This window comes from Protopterus annectens, chromosome 11.part0, assembly GCF_019279795.1.
Source record: "Protopterus annectens isolate FY-2018-M chromosome 11.part0, PAN1.0, whole genome shotgun sequence".
Lineage (NCBI taxonomy): Eukaryota > Metazoa > Chordata > Ceratodontiformes > Protopteridae > Protopterus > Protopterus annectens.
Window position 1 is genome coordinate 147,999,042 of NC_056745.1, and position 17,031 is coordinate 148,016,072.

General features: G+C 42.2%; 1 protein-coding gene across 1 annotated transcript in view; it reads left to right on the forward strand.

Annotated features, from left to right (window-relative positions):
- Positions 1-17,031, forward strand: part of AGBL3 (AGBL carboxypeptidase 3) — a 1,419,881-nt gene that overhangs the window by 657,895 nt on the left and 744,955 nt on the right. Inside the window, exon 8 of the mRNA XM_044087180.1 lies at positions 2,796-2,955. Coding sequence (XP_043943115.1) covers positions 2,796-2,955 — 160 coding nt within the window. The remainder of the gene's footprint in view (positions 1-2,795; positions 2,956-17,031) is intronic.

A 17,031-nucleotide genomic window follows, 5' to 3' on the forward strand; every position in this document is an offset into this window, starting at 1 on the left:
AATAGATGAAGATATCACCAGCAGATTAAACAAAAAGGCGAAGTCATTCACTTTTTATTCTTTAGCACTGGATGAAAGCAACGATGTCAAAGACACTGCTCAGCTCCTCATTTTTGTCCGAGGAATCAACGAAACTTTTGAAATAACGGAGGAGTTTTTGACAATGGAGTCTCTGCAAGTACAAACACGGGGAGAGGACTTGTTTGAACGAGTGTCTGCTGCCATCGAAAACATGAAGCTTCCCTGGAGTAAGCTTGTTAACGTCACCACAGATGGATCTCCGAATTTAATGGGGAAAAACGTTGGCCTGCTGAGGAGAATCCAGAATAAAGTGAAAGATGAAAACCCTGACCAGGATGTCATTTTCCTCCACTGCATCATCCACCAGGAATCTCTATGTAAATTGGTGTTACAGCTGAATCATGTTGTGAATCCTGTGGTGAAACTCGTCAACTTCATACGCGCACGGGGACTTCAGCACCGTCAGTTCATTGCGTTCCTGGAGGAAACTGATGCGGATCACCAGGACCTGCTTTATCACTCCCATGTCCGCTGGTTGAGTTTGGGCAAAGTGTTTCAATGAGTGTGGGAGCTCAAAGAGGAGATTGGCGTGTTTTTGGAGCGGCAGGGGAAGACTGATGAATTTCCTGAGCTGAGCAACAAGAGCTGGATGTGTGACTTTGCGTTTGCTACGGACGTATTTTCACACTTGAATGAGCTCAACGTGAAACTGCAGGGGAAGGAGCAGTTTGTGCATGACATGTACACAAACGTGAAAGCCTACAAATCCAAGCTGGCTTTATTCTCCAGGCAGACTTTGAACAAGTCATTCACTCATTTTCCTAGACTAGCCATGCTGAAAGAGGCCGGAGCAAAAGTAAAGAAATACAGTGAGTCACTGGATGCACTGCACGGAGAATTCTGCCATCGGTTTTTGGATTTCGACAAAATTGACAAGTCACTTCAATTGGTGGCCTTTCCTCGGTCACAAGACCCCAAAACAGCTCCAGAGGAGCTTCAGCTCGAACTGATCGACCTTCAGTCCGACCCTGCCTTAAAAGAGAAGTTCAGCTCTCTGAAACTAAATGACTTCTATGCTTTACTCAATGATGCCGCGTTTCCAAATCTAAGGCGAAAAGCGCAGATGATGTTGGCTTTGTTCGGCTCTACCTTCGTGTGTGAACAGACCTTCAGCGTCATGAACATCAACAAAGCCAGCCACAGATCCAAGTTAACAGACCTACACCTCAGATCCATCCTGAGAATCGCCACAACAAAACTAACTCCAGACTTTGATGCGCTGGCTAAAAAAGGAGACCAACAACACTGCTCCCATTAAAATGTGTGTGTCTCCGTGATACGCACGTTGTTAAAATAAACAGTGCGTGCAGGTCAAATATAACGCCTCACAGACTGACTTGCTGCAACTGTTTCGTCCTTGCACTGGTTGTTGTTGACTTTTGGCACCAGGGAAACAAATTGAATAAAAGGAACAGGACAAGTACATCTGCATCTCCTACCGTTTTTGAAAAAAAAGACAGTCAGGAGGAGAGTGATGGTGATATCCTGAAGGATAACAGAACTTTCAGTGCTTTAAAATAAAATGGTCATTTATTTGATTTTCAGTGTTTAAAGACTCATTTCGAAGTCAGAGATTTTATTGTAATGCTTTTCTTCATTTTCATTGGAAACTAAAGCACATGTTTTCTCCATATCCCAAGATGTGTATTTTTCCCCCAATGAGGTGATGTTTTCAAAGCATGCCATCTATCTGCTCCTGTTCCGGCCCCTTTGTCAAATGTTAGAACTCAATGTGGCCCACGAATCAAAAAGTTTGCCCACCCCTGATCTAGGCTAACATACTGGCATTTTACATACCTTTCACCTTTAGTTTTCTGTGATAAATTCTTTCCTTTGTTATAGTATTGTCTATTTCCAAATTATAAGGTATATAATAGCTGAGGAAGAAAGTATCCTGCAAGAGCAGCACTAAAAATGTGTGAGATTTTATCAAAAATGGTTACCGCACCAGGGTATTCAGGAGTCCTAGACTCTAATCACATTTAACCTCATCTTTTTTTTTTCATCTTGGATTATGACTCAGTTGTTTTTCGAATGACTATGTGCAATGTGTTATTAAACTGTAGGCAGGCCACATCAGCAGATCCCATCTGGTTTATTGTATTGGTTCAGTTTGTGGCATTCATTAGATTTGCATGACATGACCTCCCCATTGTAAATGTGTGTTGTTTTCAGATTTTTATCTTAATGGCCTCTTAAGTCTGCATCAGTTACATGCTGTACGAGTCTTGGAGTACTGTTATATTAGGAATGGGGAATTTTATGAAAGGAGTGATGAAAACAGTTAACTGCAGACTTTTGTTTTCACACCACAAAATGTATTTATTTATTTTTATTTTATTTTGCATTTGTTGACCGGGAAAGTCCGACTGGATATATGTCCATTTTCAGCAGAGGCCTGGGGAGAAATACTCCAAATACAGTAATGAAATTTTGAAAACATAGTTAAAAAGGATTTTTGACTATTAAGACTCAACTTAAACTTTAAACATAATTAATATACATATTTTTACAAGTACAGTCACAGAGAATAACATAACACAGAGAGTTATTACATAGCTAAACAAAAATTCTTATATACTGAGGGTGGCCTATATAATCTAGCAGAGGAGTTAGTCATTATGATGGAAATTATTTTCCAAGTAAAATTGAATTTAATTGTATTGTGACTGTGGTTCAGTGAGCAATCATGTTCTGCCTTTCTTCTTTTTCAGGTTATTGCAGGAACGGGAGGTGATTTTGTATTGTGATTTCCATGGACATAGCAGAAAACAGAATGTATTTGTGTATGGATGTGGAGAGTGCCTCCCATCACCACTGAAGCATCGAGCACAAGTCTTTCCTTTCATGCTTAGCAGGAATTGTCAAGATAAGGTAACTAGTTACAGCTGTCCTGATACCCTTTAAAGCTAACAAATTTTGTTGTTTCCATGGTCACTCTGGCTATACTTTTGATATGTTTTATAAAAGTGAATTCTTGTACTTTTTGAATGACACTAATGCAGAGATGTCAGTATTTCTAGCACAGTCCATTTCATGAGGAAGGTTATAAGAGGCATAGAAATTACACATGCAGTCAGAATACTTCCATCAAATAGGGTTACATAAAAATTGGAGTTTAAAGGTAAACATAATATCTGTAGTTAAAAAAAAAACAGCCACTGTTATGGGTGCTGCTGCTGGCTTGTCTATCCCAGGGGGAGGGAGGCAGGTCTGGCTCACCACAAGTGTGGCACCTAGCAGGAGCAATAGGTATTACCCATGGAAATTGAAGCTAGCTGATCCTGTGCTGTAACAATACATTTCACACTGGCAGTCATGGGGAACTTTATGTGGAGTTATGTTTCTCCTCAGGAGGTGGCAATAATGGAGCAATGAGGAGCTGTTGAGGGTGGACAGGTGCTCCTGGAGGGAGACAGTAGGCCACCCTCAGGACCAGCAAACTGGTTTGCTTCCAGCCACCTGACTCGGACTGGGGAAAAGAGAGGCAAATAGGATTCCTGGGCAGTTAGAGATGAACCATAGGTTTTCTCATCTAGCTCAGGAATACATGGTTTCCATTCCCTTGGTATGAATAGGCCAATTGGGTGCTGGTAGTAGAGCTATCAGGCAAGGTTCTGAGGGGAAGAGGACAAAAAAACACACAGCTACAGAAATGCCTAAGGCTTTTATTTATTTATTTATTGCTTTTGTTGACTTGGCAAGAATGACTGGGTGGAAAACCCCTTTTCCGAGGAGGCCCTGGGAGAAAAGCTCCACAAAACAGAAAGTAACACACACACATAATGTGATGAATGGTTTGAGCATATAATAATGAGAAAAAACAATGACTATATTGAAAAATTATATGCTGCCTTCTGTTGGTTTCTTGTTGCTTGCATTTGCAAACATGCATACCACAGTACTTAACTATTTACTGTGACTAACTACTTTACTACTGTATTGTACTAATGCATACACTGAGACAAACTGCTTCAGTTAATATGTTTACTTTATGATTCTGCTTTTGGGTCTACAAGCATGTGACATGAATACTGTCAGCTCTCTATGGCAAATTTCCAAAGCTTATTTTTACATACTCATATTTATACAGAGTCTGATGTTTTTTTCCCCAAAGTCTGATGTATAACAGCCTCTCTCTGTATAACAGTTTTTCTTCGCTTTCTTTAATTTATGAATGTTAAGTTGTCTATCTCGCCTTCATTCTTGCTGGATGGGTTCGGAGCCGACCTCGGCTCCGACTCGGCCACTCTAAAAGCTCGAGAGTTGGTTCCACCGGCTCGAGGCTCCCCTTATATCCCACAATGCTAGGCGAGAGTTACCTCAGATCTCGTTTGCCGCTACAGCTATCGAGGTGTTGGTTTTCTACCGGTTCTTGGTAAGTGACTTTCTTGTAAAGTTAGTGTATTAAACCCCTTTAATTTTAAAATTTATACTTATTTCCCTTAGTTTAGAGGAATTCTTGCCCCTTTTTCTTAAAATTCCTGTTTTTTCCCCACAAGAACTTTAAGTTCTTCCCTCGGGCCTTCAGGCCTTCTTCCTTCCCTAGTGGGTGTGTGTGTGTGTTATTTTTCTTAATCTAAAACCTAGTCAGTTGTTTTATTTTAAGCTAAAACTAGACAGGGTGTAATCAGTGTGTTTTTTGACTGTGTGTGTGATTGCACTTTCGGGATGTCTAAAGAATCAAAGGTCTCAGGCTTCAAGAAGTGTGATGCGTGCTGTCAAAAAATGTCTCTGACAGACGGTCACACTTCTTGTGTCTACTGCCTGGGGCCTTTGCACCTGCAGGACTCCTGTGCTGTTTGCCACGGCTTCAGTCCCAGGGTCCTGCAGGAAAGAAAAAATAAATTAATTTTAAGAGGTTTACTCAAGCCTGAGGATTCCCTTACTGTGTCTTCAGGGAAGCCCTCCAAGGCTTCTAGGTCTTCGGCTCCAGCAACTGAGCCGAGACCTAAGGCTTCTAAACCTCCGCCTACATCGGCTCCGGCTGGAGCCGATGAGTCTCAGTCCACAGTTTCTGTGGTTCCCTCGGCTCCGGCTGGAGCCGAGGTATTAGAGATTCCCGTGTCGGCTCCGACCAGATCTTCGGAGCCGACATCGAGGAAGAGGTCCAGGTCACCATCCCTTGGCTCCGTTCATTCGGCTCCAGGATCTCCCCTGCTGTCTGAACGGAGCCATAAATCTCACTCCTCTAGGTCATCGAGGCTGTCGGATCATGACCTTCAGAGGGTAGTGAGTCGACTTCTTAAGTCCGAGGCACTGGCCCAGATGCTTCAGAGCCCGACTCATCAGTCGATGCCTGCCCCTGTCCATCAATATATTCCTCCTCCGACTCCGTTGAGCTCGGAGCCGGGTCGTGTCGGAACCGAGACTGTGGTAGCGTCGGAGCCGATACAATTGTCTTCGGCTCCATCGTCGGCTCCGATTTCTTCCTTAGAAGAATCTCGGCGGACTTCCATCGTCGGCTCCGAGGGGTGAGTGGCATCGGACCCTTGTCCGACCCCGCTCTTCCTCTCGGAGCTTGGCGCTGGTGAGTTCGGCTCCGACATCGGCCTCGAGCCATCACTGTCGGTGCCGAGGAGGTTCTCAGCTTCGGGCGGGGACCTCTGGCTTTGCCTGACAGGGGTGCGTTCGAGGTCATGCGGAGTGTGTTAGAGCCTGGCTCTACTCCACAGTCGGCTCCGTCCGCCCCTCCCTCTACGGTGCCTCAGGTCAAGTCGACTCACTCCCTCATCCCGGACCGCAGAGAGCCAGCTCCTCAGGAACCCCCTGTGGGGATTTCATCCTCTTCCGAGGCCTCTCCTGATTTCGCAGAAGAGCCCCCTCGGAAGAGGAAGTGTAAGAGGAAACACATTGACTCACCTGAGTCCATCACATCTGACACAGATTTAGATGATTCCGAGGGTTCCCCCCGTTCCCCTTCTGAAGATGTCTCCTTTGCAGACATTCTAGAGATCCTGAAGCAGAGGGGAAATTGGCCAGCCCTTAACCCTTCGGAGGATGAATCTGTATATCTTGAGGCGTTTGGCTCTCGCCCTTCCACCTCCTGGGTGTCCCCCCCCCTTTGACCCCCTCATGCAGGTGGTTGCTAAAAAGGCATGGACGGCTCCTGATTCAGTGGACCCCACTCCCAGGAGACCCTCCAAATTCATAACGGCACCAGCAGACAAACAGTTCTTGACAAAGGGAGTTTCTGTGGATGCTATGGTGGTAGCTGCTGCCACTAAGAAGGAACTAGCTGATCCTTCAGTACCTGTCCATCCACCTAACAAGGAATCTAGGTCCATGGATAGGTACGGGAAGCGGATGTTCTCGTCAGCGACATTTACTATGCGTTCGCTGAACTACCTGTGCCATTTCACTCGTCTTCAAAGGGACTTGATTAAAGAAGCGAGTGACATGTTGAAGGATCCTACAGCTGCGGGTTTTCAAGATAAAATGAACACTCAGCTGGCTACCCTTAACTCCATAGCCAACTCCTCCATGCGCCTCCTTTCTTATGCGGCTAATGGAGCGAGTAGGGCCGCAGGGACAGGTGTGGCATTACGTAGGCATGTCTGGATGCGGCTATGCAATTTTGCGGACCCCTTCAAGACATCTTTCACTAACTCCCCGTTTGATGGATCATCTCTCTTTGGTCCTCAAGTGAAAGAAACCTTGACTAGGTGCGAGACTGATGGCAATACTCTTTCTGCCGTCGGAGTCCGTTTTTCTACTCCTTCTAGGCCTTACCCCAAAGGCCAGAAAAGTGGGAAAATTTGGTTCCGTAAACAATCTCAAGGGACTTCGCCTGACGCACAAAGTCGTTACCCCGCCAGAGGCAGAGGCGGGAATAACAATGGTAGACGTCGCCCTCGAGGCAGGGGGGCTCCGCAGAACCAGGGCAATCGAGAAGCCTTCTCTGATAAGCCCTTTCAGCATCCCTGAGGTGTTGCCCGACTGCCTACCTTCGGAGGCAGTCGGGGGAAGATTGTCACTGTACCCAAAAGCCTGGCTATCCCTGACTCAAGACAAATGGGTACAGTCCGTCATTTCCGAAGGCTATTCTATCCCCTTTCTTCGCATTCCGAAACAATCAAAAAAATCCCTTCCAGATGTTCCACCCGCTCAAAGGGATCTAGCGGTTTTGGAAATTTCAAAACTGCTTGCAAAAAGAGCAATTCAGCCAGTTCCAGCAGACCAGCAAGGATCCGGAATCTACTCAAGGTTCTTTTAGTTCCAAAGAAAACAGGGGACTGGAGACCAATTTTGGATCTCAGTATCTTGAACAGATCAGTCAAGAAAACAAGATTTCGGATGGTCATGCTGCAGTCCATCCTTCCCTATTGGGAAAAGGAAACTGGATGTGCTCTATAGACCTTCAGGATGCGTACTATCACATAAAAATGAACAGACGCTCCAGAAGATTCCTCCGCTTCAGGCTGGGAACCAGTCATTTTCAATTCAGGGCCCTGCCCTTTGGTCTCACCACTGCCCCCGGTGTTTACCAAATGCATGGCAGTGGTAGCTTCTCACCTGAGACGACAAGGATTCCAGGTGTTTCCATATTTGGACGACTGGCTCCTCACAGCTCCCACCAAGCATCTCCTTCTGATGTCCAGGGATTACACTTTTCGCATTTGTCAAAAGTTAGGCATTTCAATAAATTGCGAAAAGTCTGTTTTGTCGCCTTGTCGTACTATTACCTTCATAGGCGCAAATCTAGACACAGTAGACATGTCTGCGAGGCTAACAGATCAGAGAATAACAGACATACACAGACTGGTCTCACTCCTTTTCAACAACAACAGAATCAAAGCCAGGTTAGTTCTGAAAGTGTTGGGAATTATGGCAGCTGCCATACCTCTGCTTCCATTAGCCAGGTTCCACATGCGGATCCTTCAATGGATGCTCTTTACACAATGGTCATACCAGCAACTTCCAATGTCCCACACCATTATGATCACGCAGGCGTGCAGAAATCATCTCATGTGGTGGATGTCTTCCCCTCAGCTCTTGTTGGGAAGACCCTTTGTTCCTCCCCCTCTGGTTGCTACTCTGACAACGGACGCCTCCCTGATCGGGTGGGGGGGGCATTATCAGGGCAGGACGGTCCAGGGCACATGGCAACCAGACGAATGCCACTTGCACATAAATGTTCTAGAGATGAGAGCAGTGCTTTTAGCGTTGCAAGCCCTTCAAGACTCTCTCCCCTTGGGAACGATTGCAATCCAGACAGACAATATGTCTGTAGTGTGGTACATCAACAAACAAGGCGGAACCAGGTCCTACCCCCTGTGTCGAGAAGCACTCAGATTGTGGCAATGGGTGATTTCTTCGCAGCGGTTTCTGATAGCAACGCACATCCCCGGGAAGTCCAATCAAATCGCGGACAAATTGAGCAGAGCTATCCTCATGCCTCACGAGTGGTCTCTGAAAGACTCTGTTGTGAGAGAGATTTTTCTCAAGTGGGGTCAGCCTTGCTGCGATCTTTTTGCTACTCCCCAAAACAGCAAGTGCAGAGATTATTTCACTCTATTCCCTTTACCAGGCCAACCCAGCAGAGACGCTCTAGTCCAAGTTTGGCCCCGGGGACTTCTGTATGCATTTCCTCCCTTCCCACTAATTTCTCAAGTGATACAGAAAGCTATCGCTCAGAAGGCCTCGTTGATCCTCATTGCTCCTTACTGGCCTCGACAGGTGTGGTTCCCCTTTCTACATCAATTTCTACTGGAGCGACCTTGGCATCTGGACCTAGTTCCAGATCTTTTGATCCATCAGTCGGGTCAGTTACATCGCTCCCTCCCCTCTCTGAACCTCACTGCTTGGTTCCTCCAGTTCCAACCTTAGCCAGGCTTCCTCAATTATCTCACTCTGTTCGAGATATTTTGATAGCTTCACATAAATCTTCCACTAGGAAGATTTATTTGAGTAAGTGGAAACGCTTCACATATTGGGCTCAAGGAAGAGACATAGATCCTTTCACTGCTTCCATCCAAATAGTCCTTGATTTTCTAGCTGAACTCTTCCATGCGGGTTCATCCCCTTCTACTCTTAAAGTTCAATTGGCAGCTATCTCTAACTTTCATGTGGGTATTTCTGAGTCTGCTTTAATGTCCCACAAGCTTTGCAAAGCCTTTTTGAAAGGAGTTTTTCTTCTCAGACCTCCTATAAGAAATCCTCCTTCTCCTTGGGACCTAAATTTAGTTCTTACTTCTTTGATTCTTCCCCCTTTCGAACCTGCAGCCTCCTGTTCATTAAAATTGCTATCATGGAAGACTCTCTTTCTGGTAGCTATTACTTCAGCTAGAAGAGTCTCAGAACTTCATGCACTCAGCTGTCGACCTCCTTATCTATTGTTCCATAAGAAGGGTATCCTTACGAACCAACCCGTCCTTTTTGCCTAAGGTAGTCTCGACGTCAAATCTAAATCAAAGCATTGACCTCCCTGTCGTTTTTCCAGAATATTCCAATAGGTCTGAACAAAAATTACACTGGCTAGATGTTCATCGTCAGTTGAGGTACTATTTGGATAGAACAAAACAATTCAGAAAATCTGACCAACTGTTTATCTCCTATGCAGAAGGCAGAAAGGGACTTTCAGTTTCAAAGGTATCATTATCTAGATGGCTTACATCTCTGATTACCCTTGTTTATGAGATTAGACACCAAAAGCTGCCTAATAAACCTAAGGCCCATTCTACCAGAGCTTTGGCTACTTCCTTAGCCTTCCAAGACAGACTGCCTATTGACACCATTTGTGCAGCGGCTACTTGGGCTACTCCTCACACTTTCATTTCTCATTATAAGTTGGATTTAGCTTCTAGGCATAGAGCTAACTTTGGTTCCACTGTTCTCAGGAGTCTGTTCCGTTAGGCCACCCGGGACAAGGTGCTAGGGACGCGGTCCCATCCAGCAAGAATGAAGGCGAGATAGACAACTTAACATATAGAAGTTATGTTCTTACCATAACGTTCCATGTTAGTTGTCTTCTTCTCGCCTTCTTCTTGCATCCCACCCTCCTTCCCCCTGGCCTGGACAGACCTAGAGGAGTTGTGATCGTGACCTCTCTTTCTACCACATCTGTTCTTAGGCATATGCTGCTTTGCATATTTCCTGAATCAGGATGTAGGTCACCCTTCTTTCTCCCTGTTGTTAGAGGTGGACTCTGTTTATAGTCATTTTGTTACTATTATAAGCTGGGGTTAGCTTACAAACGAGATCTGAGGTAACTCTCGCCTAGCATTGTGGGATATAAGGGGAGCCTCGAGCCGGTGGACCCAACTCTCGAGCTTTTAGAGTGGCCGAGTCGGAGCCGAGGTCGGCTCCGAACCCATCCAGCAAGAATGAAGGCGAGAAGAAGACAACTAACATGGAACGTTATGGTAAGAACATAACTTCTATTTTGTACTTGGTTCTTTGAAATTCAATGATCCTTGGAAACTCAGTATTTTTGCCTTATCTGAAGACTCAGTGTTATTGCATTTTCTCACTGATGTTCCAGTCCTGGATTTTCTTATCTCGTTGACGTCTTCTGACCACCATCTGCACGACTATTTTTACAAACTGCGTTTCTCAATAACATACTCCTTTATGCATGGATGCCAATATTTAATTAAGCTATATATGTTTGCCAGCACACTTACTACTTTTTGATTTTAAGCATTTTATACCATTTCTAAATAAACCCTTTATATTTCATATTATTCTTGCAGCTTCTTATTCAAGCTGATAATCATGCTAGCACAGTTTTGATGAGACAGTGAATATACTAAATGAAATGGATTAAAATTACTCTTACAGTTCCCCCTTATTGTATTTTGAGGAATGGACACTAAGCTTTAGTTAAAGAAAAGACCGCATTTGTTTCATCAGCATTGCTATTTGCAGCATTTACCACTTTAGTCATGTTTACAATCATAACTTGCTGAGTTATTGCAACTCTTCGCAACCTGCAGCATATACAACAATTTCAATCTGTCATTATTATCATGACCCCTAAAACTACCAACACCAGATGTATTAACCAATTTAACAATTTGGTTCCAGATGATGACCACCCTGTGAATATGTTTCACCAATTGTGGGCAGTGTCAGCTTCTGTTTTTTCAGCCAGTTTTACCAATTTTTCTTTTACTATTATACTATTTACTTTATGCCGTAATATGCTGCTGTTATGATGATTCATATAAGCTTTAAGATAGTCTGTCTTGTATTATTTTTCTTAACTTGTCTAAGGACAAGGTAATGTTGGGAAACTGAATCATTTCATATTCCCACTGAAATTTTGCCATTTTTTAGTACTGGTAGAAAACACATAAGTCTCATTTTCCCAGGTTAAATGTGTGACATTGCTGCTAACATCCCACAAAGGGTGTTTGCTTATATTTTAACACTGGTTTATTTGAAACCACACATACAAATTGTGGTGCCACTTTGACAAACATTTTAAAATTTGATGGCAATATTGTCCATTTGCACAAATTTACAGAATGTTGTAAAAAAACATGGTTCGTAAATGGGAGAATGCTGCCCACATATGTTTCTGTACAATGTTTTAACATGTGCATTTTGTTATCCATATCTATGTAATTTCCTTTAAATTGAGATAATCCGAGTTCAGTATTGTTATAAGTAGACAAGAATATTATGGGCAATACCATGAATTGACACATTAGTGTTTGTTTTGTTGCATTATAATACATAAGCTTTCCAGTGCAATAATTGTGCTCACACTGAGTCTGTTCTGTGAACAGTCTGACAGAATCCACCTGCTGAATAGTTGTCGCCACATGTACTCATTTTTTAACGTTAGCTTTGTCTGGAACTCATTTTGTTGCATTTTAACATACAATGACTGTAAAGTACATTTTGTCCAGTCTACAAATATAGATACATTAGTATCAACTTGCAATATCTCTATTAATGATACATTGTAATGATTTAAAAAACCTTCTTGATACCGTACATTTTGTTTATGTACATAGCAAATGGTGAGATTCAATTGTGCTTGCAAATGTACGATTTGTGATATGTCTTGTCCTAGTAATTTTAGATTATTTTGCAAAATTTCAATATCCACAGCATTTAGGATTCCTACTCCTGCTCCCCCTAAAAGTGCATCATACCAAGCTCTTTTAAGTCTGCATTCCGTTTAAAACTTGGAAACATGATGTTGAAGTGCAATATTTTTTGGTATTGCTGTCTTATCATGGTACAAGTGGATGGTGTCTATACCACTTGATCTGTATGAAGTACTGGCCTGTTACCCAGAATAGTAAGTATTCCCACCCATGGTCCTTTTCCTTGTATTTTTGTGTTGTTTATACAAATAGACAGAGTATTGGTAGAAATTATACCCATTTCTTCCCCTGTTGAATTTATCTACCAAAAGGAGTCCACTGAGTACAATACTTGCAATAACAGTTACATTTTTTATTCTTATTAAAACAGGTTTGTCCTAACAACCTCTTTGGGAGTACTTTCAACAAACTTTGCACAGTGCTTGGCATTCAGTCTTGCACGTTGTTTCTAAAAAACAGAAACATAAACTTTGAGTATCTGCCCCCCTTCTTTTAAAGGTGACGCATTTTGCTGCTGATCACTAAAAACAATGACTCTCATTTGACCCCTGTGAACAAGCAATGTTTTGTTTTTCTTACTCTGACCTTCTAGACTAAAGGTCCTATTTGTTCCAGGTCCTCACCAATTACTATCTCATGGACCGTCCGTTTGGAAGTTTTTGACTAATACCTCTGTCCCAGATGGAAGGTGGTGTTCCTGTGGCAATATTGGAACCTTTTTCCATAAGTGGAGCGCTTTCTCCCTTCCCAAGTAATCACATCATTTTGTGACATCTTTTAACCATTTTTGATGTTGTGCTTCTTCTAACAAAAGTCTGTTATGCCCAGTCTCCAGATCAAAAGGTAGTTGTGTGGACATTTTTCTGCCTGTCATGATTTCAAATGGTGAAATTCCTGTCTTGCTATTTGGGGTAGCTGTTACCCCTAGCAAAATTCCTGGCAAATGTACCCAGTCCCGTCCCTTCTCTAAGCATGTCGTTTTTAGTCTTTTCTTAATGGTTCTGTTCATTCTCTCAACTATTCCGTTGGACTGTGGATGGTAGGGTACATGAAATATTTGTTGTATTCCTAACAAATTACACATTTGTTTGATTAGCTGACTGACAAATTGTTGCCCTTTGTCAGACTCGATAACCCGTGGCCATCCCCAATGACAAAAAATGTTTTTCCATAAAGCTTCTGCTGTTGCCTTAGCGGTTGTCTTTTTGGTAGGAATTGCTTCTACCCACTTTGAAAATACATCTACCACTACTAACAAGTAGTGATACCCTCCTTTTGCTGATGGTAATGGTCCTGCATAGTCTATTTGAACTGCATACCATGGTCCATCTGCTGGCATGACCCTGTGTAACTGAGTTTTTTTTTACTTTTGACATTAACCTGTAAACAGATTAAGCATTCATCTGAAACTAGCTTACACAACTTTTTAAAAGCTGGATTCCAGTACTTTTCTTTGACCATAACTTTTCACTATCTACATGTCCTAGCACTTGAGGATTGTACTTTACTGTTTTGCTAGTTGATATGGTACATAAGGTAATTTTATTTTGTAGTGGGATAAACCCAGAATTATCTAGGGTGGTATCCCTTCTATCATGCATTGACTAGTTTCTTCTTCCAAACCTTGCTGTTTTTGTATTTGAACTAAATCCTCAGTGATATCCCTGGCCTGGTTTAATATGCTAATTTGTACTGCCTCAATTGATTTTACATCCATATGCAACTGCCATCCTGATGGTATCAGTCAGGCCTGTTTGGCTAAAGCATCTGCTTTTGTATTTAATTTGAACACTTCTGAGGTTGGATTTTGATGGGCTTTTACCTTTAAGATACTGAATTGCCCTTGTACATTTTTTGCCATATGGTTTTCCATATACCTTGCAAAACTCTTCTGCATGCTTCAGTGGTTTTCCTGCACTGTCTATAAAACCTCTACGAGTCCATGTGGTCATATGTAAATGTAATGAGTTCACTACATATGCACTGTCAGAGAAAATATTGACAGGATTATAGTGCTGTAGTACATACAGTACTGCTTCCAATTCAGCCCTTTGGGCAGACATATGACCATACCTCTCAACCTGGAAACATCAAAAATCTGGACAAGGCCCATGAAAAATAGGTACAAATCTGTTTGCTGATTAACATAAAATTTGCATACATTGTGTAACCATGCCCATCCAATGGAATTGTGGGATACCAACTTTCAAATGCAAACTGAAGAACAGACAACCAAAATATGGCAACCTAGTCCCATTGCAGCCATTCAAATGTACCATTACCTGGCTGTTTCACCCCATTTACCATAAATACTAATGTGTGCATGCATACTGCTTTACTTCTACGATTATTTGGCGTTTATTTTTACATTTTGTAGCACAATGCACAAACACTAATAGATATGTGCTAAACAAAGCAATACTGTCTCACAATGAAAGTAGACTTGGCATTAAAACTAATCTGCTCTTGAAACTCACATTCATTGAAACAGCATTGAAAGCCACACCACATCTAAAGAAAATGCATCTGGCCAGTAGTGGATACAGATTACCTTTGGGCTGTTTTCAAATCCTAGGCCCCTTGCACCCAAAATAAGAAACTTACATGTGTTCTTTGATACACCTTCCTGATTTTATTAAATTATATTATTTGTATAATACAGAACACTTGTTAAACTTAGAGTGCATTTTAAATTTATTGTTTGAACATTTTTCCAGTAGGCAATGAAACAAAATGCATGAACCAATCATGACAAAACTGCCCAGTTCAGAACATTTCCATCATAAAAGTCTACTTACACACACACACACACACACTATATATATATATATATATATATATATATATATATATATATATATATATATAAATAGAATGACATAAGTGTAAGCCATAGGCATCTTGCACAGCTTCTCACAGTTATTTTCAGTTTCAGTTTTTTTTTTTTTTTTTTAGGGGGGGGGGGGCAAAGGCCAAATACCAGGGATATATTTTAAACATTGCTTGTATAATTTTGGAAAGTTGCTAGAATAAAATGTTATGCTACCACCATGCATTTCACTGCCAATTCTTGAACCCGGGACCATGTGCACTACAGTCAGAGAAACATACCACTATGCCAAATCAGCAGTTTCCTGAAAGATAGGAAGACTGAAACTTAAATGGCTATCATTTAGTGAATTCAGTTCTCACTTCTCACCATAGCTCTCAACCTCTTAGCACAGAAAACCTGGACAAAGCCAATAATGGGGGAATACAGAATTCACTTTTCACTTCTCACCATAGCTCTCAACGTCTTAGCACAAAAACCTGGACAAAGCCAGTAGTGAGGGAATACAGCCCCAGAATAGGGACAAATCTCAAATGATCTTATAAACTTAGAAAATTGGTAGTATAAAAGGTTTTGTGTTACTATTTATTTTCTGAAGAAAATAAAGTCTGAAATTCAAATGCCTGTCATTAGTGAATTCAATCCTTCATTGATTTGCCACAAAAGTCCTGAAAACCAAAGTTTTATGAGGAACAGAACAAAAATATGAGGCATAAATTCACAAGTGGTGGTGACTAGGGACTTTTTTTTACCTCTACCCAAGGTACAGGGTTTGAGCCTGAATAGCTGTAGCTACCAGTTGTATTCACCTGGGGCATTTGCACACACACACACACACACACACACACACACACACACACACACACACACACACACACCCCTGAAATGTTCAAGAGAATAAAATAGTCTGCAGTACTTCCAGCCAGCATTCAATTCCCACTTGCAGTCACAGAATTAAACAGTCCTTCCTGGGCAGTTCATTTCAGTTGCCCGCACTTGCAAATCCAAGTAAACAGTCCCTCAATTCCCCCTTGCACTCGCAGAAAATTCAAAGTCCTTCCCGGACAGAAACTGGAAATGTGTGTACATGAGCCCTTGAGCTCAGTTCTGACAGGCTGACAGGGCTGACGTCAGCTCAAAAAAATGGAAAAAAAATTTAAAAAAAGCTGGGAAAACTGGAAATGAAGGATTGAATTGTGTTACCCCATTATTTGGACCCCAAAACTCGGTAAAACCCGAGTAATTTGGTATGGTTGGGAGGTATGCATGTGACCCGGGAGCTGCACCAGCTCCAGAACTCCCAAGTCTTCCTTCTCTGGTATCACTGCAGATCCTGTCACACACCCTCCATTTTTCCAGTACCTGGCTCCGTTTACAAAGACATAGGGCAAAAAATGATTGTAGTCTGGTGATATGGGGGAGTTTTTGGTCATATTGTCGATGTACTTGTGCTGTTTTCCCTCATATCCCAGCAAGTTAGACAAATAATATTTTTCTCCTGCTTGAAAGATTATCTTTTTTGTACTGAAAGTAGTTATCTACCTAGCAAATACTGCCTGACTGATACCATCAGTAATCTTGTTCATTTCAAAACTGTCTACTAGTACCTGCACTCCATGATGCGGTTTTTGCACTATTATGGACGAAAAGACTATTAGATATTCTGTCTGTTTGTTTCCCCAATATATAGCCAACAGTTGCTGAATACAGGTGTGATATCCCTTCTCTACCAGAGTCATTTTACGACTACAAAAGGTAACTGGTCTCAGTCTTTTGTGATCTTTTATCTCCCCAGTGTGGCCATTCTTGTAATAACACCACTGACAGTGTATTTTTCCCTTCTGCTGCTTGTAAAACAATGTTTTATTTATTTATTTATTTTACATTTGTTAACCGGGCTAGTCTAGCTGGATACATGTCCATTTACAGTAGAGGCCCGGGGAGAAAAGCTCCAAGAAAGACATAAAAAGAGATAAAACAAACTGTAACTTTGAAGTTGGTGGTATCAGTTCTGTAGGCCTTGCCCATTTCTCCTTCATAGCTGTGAAGGACTGTTCC